At 44.6% G+C, this 5,336-nt stretch overlaps 1 protein-coding gene across 1 annotated transcript; it reads left to right on the top strand.

Moving 5' to 3' along the window:
* Nucleotides 1–2,813: 2,813 nt before the first annotated feature.
* On the top strand, nucleotides 2,814–4,577 carry ptger1c (prostaglandin E receptor 1c (subtype EP1); the record flags this gene model as incomplete). Its single annotated transcript, XM_080856203.1, has 3 exons — nucleotides 2,814–2,858; nucleotides 3,192–4,091; nucleotides 4,338–4,577. The coding sequence occupies 3 exons, from the start codon at nucleotides 2,814–2,816 to the stop codon at nucleotides 4,575–4,577; spliced, it is 1,185 nt and encodes a 394-aa protein (XP_080712329.1).
* Between the last annotated feature and the right edge of the window lie 759 nt (nucleotides 4,578–5,336).

The raw sequence follows: 5,336 nt of genomic DNA, 5'->3' as shown, positions 1-5,336 counted from the left end.
ATTGATTTGGTTGATAAACACCAATTTATTTGATAAACACCAACAGCCGGACTGGTTTGAGCTCACCATCGTATTACCATATAACTATATTTGACTCCCTACATCACCAAACTTTGCCATTTCCCCAGCAGGAGAAAAGAAAAAGCAACTCATAATGGAAACCATAATAATGAAGGCAATGAGCAGGTACAGCACAGGGAGGGGGAATGAGGGCTCTGCTCTGTTGCAGAGGGAACGTCGGTACAAGAAAGAATTGATGGCTTCATACAAGCCAGCAGGTCCTGTGTGAGGGCTTTTATGTCCTTCTCACTCCTGCTGGGATTCATCACTTCTGCCTGTCTTTTCCCATTAGCTTTACCATGGTGTCTCATTCTCACCATTCTCACCGGCTCGCCAGTCCTCTTCATGTTAGGCACCCATCAGATATACAAAAGAACGAGGCCTCACCATAAGAGAGAGAGGGGGGGGGGGAGACTAGGACACCGATCGATTTCCCCTCATTACAATTTTGTTTTATTGTCTCCATTAGGACCTGCTGGGTCAATCCGATTCGCTCAAGGAGGAATGAGAGAGAGAGGGAAGAAAGAGAACACAAGGGAAGACAGACAGAAAGAGAGTAACAACTGTCTAGTCATCAAGTGCTCGTACCATAATTTTCTTTTCATTTTCTGTAATCTCGACGAGTAAAAATGTTTACACTTTAATATTATAAGTTCATGCTTATGGTGATATTCCTACAAATACACTGTAATTTGCCAGACATTCAGACTTTTAAATATATGTACCACAAAGCTGGCAGATGGTAATCAGATGGCAGATGGCAATTATTTGTTATAGTTATATTCGGTTGTTATAGCTCCTGTTTGCAAATCTTTGAAATACATAAGCTTCTTTCTCACACACACACACAAGACACACACACACACACACACTTTATAACCACCTTCAAACTCAACACCCTTATAGTGCTGTGCTTTGTTATGCCTGAGCTGTTTGAACAGTCAGCAAAATATACCCACCGTCTTTACATTACTTTAGAGGTTGTGCTCACAGGAGTAAGGAGAATGCAGAATGTTATGGCAGTCATGGTCCAGCTTTAGGATGGGCACCACCAGAGGAAGCTGCAGTACTACTCAGGGGCATGACAAGACTTTTTGCCTAAGGTGGCTAACGTTGTCATCATTTTGGTGAATCTATTGCAATGATTATGTTTTCTTGTTTCCTGAAAAATACAATACCCATGATCCCGAGTGACACAGGACACAGAAACAGGTCTATAACGCTGCCAGTCAATCAGCCCTTTGTTATTTCCTTTTATTTCCTGTTATTGTGCTATTCAAATGATTATTCAGATTAGTCAGCACATCACAATGACAATTACAAACAATCTCTCATTCCCTATCACAGTTGATGAAAGGTGCATAAAAATAACCTGCCAATTTACTGAATGAAAGTGTTTTAATGTTATGTCTTTCATTTCGAACCCCCCCCCCAAAAAAACAGCTAAACACAGCCAATTATGTACTTCACAATCAATATCTAAAATAATCTCGGTGATGCATTTAACAAACAAGGAAACACAGAACAAAGTAATTGCACTGTCAGAGAGAGAGAGAGAGAGAGAGAGAGAGAGAGGGAAATAAACAGAGAGAATAGAAAGGGGGAGACAGACAGACAAGAGAGAGATACAGAGAGAAATAGATGTAGAAGAGAGAGAGAAAAAGAGAGAGGCTGACAAAGAAAGAGAAAGAGAGACTGGGATGGGGTGGACCACGGACAGAGGGAGAGAGAGCACAGTGAGAGAGGAGCATTCCGGCTGCAGTCGAGAGCATGACAGAGCAGAGCGGGTGGCAACGTAGGCAAAGGAAGCAGAGTTAAGATCCTGGGTGAGTAAACTCATATCTGTTACTTGATAACCAGTCTTAATAATGTCACCCTTTGATTAGAGAATTCATCAGATTCAGACTGTTTTTCTTGAGGTTCTACTAAATGTCTTTGCTTAGTTTGATATTTCTCTGTTTTCGGATGGGAGTACATGTGAATTCAGTTCCTCTTCATCAGTTGACCAACACTGATATATCACTGATGGTGTTGTGTATGATTGGAATTCACATGTATGTGTGTGTGTCTGGGGGGGGATAACAAACAGAAGGGGGGCGATGTGCAGTCCTTTTTAGGATGCAGAAACTTGAGAAAATGGAAAATAAAATTACAATTTTTGTGTAGGCAAGTAAAAGGAAAATTACCTCCTGTCGATGGCTGAAGTCTGTACATGTGCCTGGTTTGATTTGAGGCTAATTGTTGACGTGCTGACAATTGGTATGTGGAGAGTATCATAACGGAACACAGACCATCTGTGAACACAATATAAACTGTTCACATTCTGTGTCTAGAAAGTACAAGAAGGAAATTAAATTTTCCCTTCTCACTTTGAGACGATAGGTTTGTGAGTGACCCTTTCCAACCTCATATCCATACGCTGGTGGGATTAGGTTGCCTTGATGCACTACCCAATTTAAGCAGGGAAACTGCATTCTTTTGCCACCACCCATTGCATAAAAAACTTTGAGATGCATGAAATAATACCAGAGACAGAGAAAAGCAATGGATTGGCTCTGACATACAAATAACACCTTTCCTCAAAGTGTAGGATGCTAAATTGATTGCTGTACTGATTGTACTTGATTGCCTTTCACTCAACTTCCGTTGTGTTACTGTTGGATGAAATGTGGATGAAGTGGGTATAAGGGCACAAGTAAAAGAGTGGGAGCCTACAGTATACAAGAGAGGTTTGAGTGGGTGGGTGTCAGGGGATGGGCCTGAAAAGGAGGGTCACAAGCAGAGGAGACCCAAGCCCAGTGAGGACATCATGATCTCTGAACAAGCTACATGATGATGAAAATTACAGAAGGAGGTTACAGAGCTGCTGGGTGGGGAGATAAGTACTGTGTGTGTGTGTGTGTGTGTGTGTGTGTGTGTGTGTGTGTGTGTGTGTGTGTGTGTCTTCATATCTGTGTGTGTGCGTGCATGAATGAGTGATTTTCATTCATTCCTCCATAGAAACCAGTGTTTTGAGATCTGATGAGGTATATCCCTATGCTACAACCCAGACAGCTGGTGTGTAACATTCCCTGTCTTCTCCATGACCCAGGAGCAAAAACTCCTCCTGTGCACCTCTAACCCCTCTGCAGGTGATGGCTTTCAATGACTGTTCCACCTCTCCCCTGGACATCGTCCCCTCTCAGGAGTGCAGTATTTTCCTGTCAGTGATCCATAATCACTCTTTGAACACAACCCCCTCTTCAGCGTACACCCCACCAGCCTACGGCATGTCCTGCCTCAGCATGAGCCTCGGCGTAATCTCCAACCTCACTGGTCTGGCTGTCCTATCGAGGTCATATACCCGCTTCCGCGGTCGTGCCAAAGCCCCCTTCGTGCTGTTGGCCAGCGCACTGCTCCTTACCGACCTGGCAGGGCAGGTGACCCTGGGCGCTTTCTCCCTCTACCTGCACCTGGAGCAGAGACGGCAGCAGCGAGCCCTGCAGCAGTATTTTGAGCCGGTGCGGGCCTTCTGCAAACTGTTCGGGGCCTGCATGGTGTTTTTCGCCCTGTGCCCACTGCTACTTGGAAGCGCCATGGCGGTCGAGCGCTGCATGGGCATCACACAACCGTTCCTGCACGCCACGGTTGCCACTGTGGGACACGTGCGCCTCTCGGTGCTTCTTCTCGTCTCCCTGGCACTCTCCCTGGCAACGTTTCCCTTGCTGACGGTCGGAGGTTACGTGCCGCAGTACCCCGGCACCTGGTGCTTCCTACCAGTGCACGGGCCGCTCTCCCTGGCACACGCGGGCTTGGTGTTGAGCTTTTCTGGCTTTGAACTCGCCGCGCTCTTTCTGTCGGTGCTGTGTAACACCGTGAGTGGAGTGGTGCTTCTACAGGCCAGGAGGACCTCGCGGAGAGCCAGGCATGGCACTGCCAAGCACCGGGGCCCTGTCAGCGCATCAGCAGCCATACACTCACTGGACGTGGAGATGATGGGACAGCTGGCGGTGATTAACGTGGTGTCATGTCTTTGCTGGTGTCCTTTTCTGGTGAGTAGCTGTGTCCTTCAACGACACAAGCCTTTTTCAATGGTGCCAGAAAAATCAGCAGGAAATTCGAAATCACCCCTACACAAGCCAAACACACATAGATACATACACACGTACAAACACACAGCCCACTAACATACTAAAACCAAGTCTTTGACGAATGTATACGTTTGACGAAAAAAATCTTTCTTAACAAATAGAAAAACAAACAGGAAATTAATCTGGCTCTGTTTTCTGCTACCTCAGATTTGTGTCTCTTCGTCGGTTGGGAAGTTTCTCGCCGGTTCCCCTCCATCATATCCGATCCGAAAGCAAGAGCAACAGCTTCTGCTGAGTCTCCGCCTGGCGTCCTGGAACCAGATCCTGGACCCGTGGGTCTACATCCTACTGAGACGGGCCGTGTTGCGCCGGATCTGCTGTGGGTTGCAGCCCGACAAGCTCACAGTCACACAGAACAGCTCCAGCACTGGATCCCACAGAAGATAAATATTTTGTCTGAAATAGTTGATAAAGATATGTCCACCAATATGTTGTTGTGGTGCAGATCAGTTGGAAACAATTCCACAAAGCCCTAGGAATGCTGTTCACATCATCATTCACATCAGCAAAACACATCAGAATCAGAATCACGTTTATTGGCCAAGTAAGTTTGCACAAACAAGGAATTGGACTCTGGTTAAAGTTTACTTACACAACATATACAGCCGCAGAAAAAATTAAGAGACCAGTTCAAAATTATCAATTTCTCTGGTTTTGGTATGAGTTAAAGTAAAATGAACATTTAAGTTTTATTCTATAAACAACTTACAACATTTCTACCAAATTTCAAATACAATGATTGTCATTTAGAGCATTTATTTGCAGAAAAATGACAAATGGTCAAAATAGCAAAAAAGATGCAGTGTTTTCAGATCTCGAATAATGCAAAGAAAACAAGTTCATATTCATTTTTAAACAACACAATACTAATGTTTTAACTTAGAAAGTGTTCAGAAATCAATATTTGGTGGAATAACCTTAATTTACAATCACAGTTTTCAGGTGTCTTGGCATGCTCTCCACCAGTCTTTCACATTGCCGTTGGCTGACTTTAAACTACTCCTGGCAAAAAAATTCAAGCAGCTCGGCATTGTTTGATGGCTTGTGATCTTCCATCTTCCTCTTGATAATATTCCAGAGGTTTTTAATGAGATTCAGGTCCTGATGTGGTGGTCCTTAATCCACACCCTCACTGGCCTGGCAGTG

The sequence above is a fragment of the Sprattus sprattus genome (genome assembly GCF_963457725.1).
Source record: "Sprattus sprattus genome assembly, chromosome: 18".
NCBI lineage: Eukaryota > Metazoa > Chordata > Actinopteri > Clupeiformes > Clupeidae > Sprattus > Sprattus sprattus.
The sequence above is the reverse complement of the archived record's forward strand: the minus strand, read 5'-3'. Positions and strand labels throughout refer to the sequence as shown.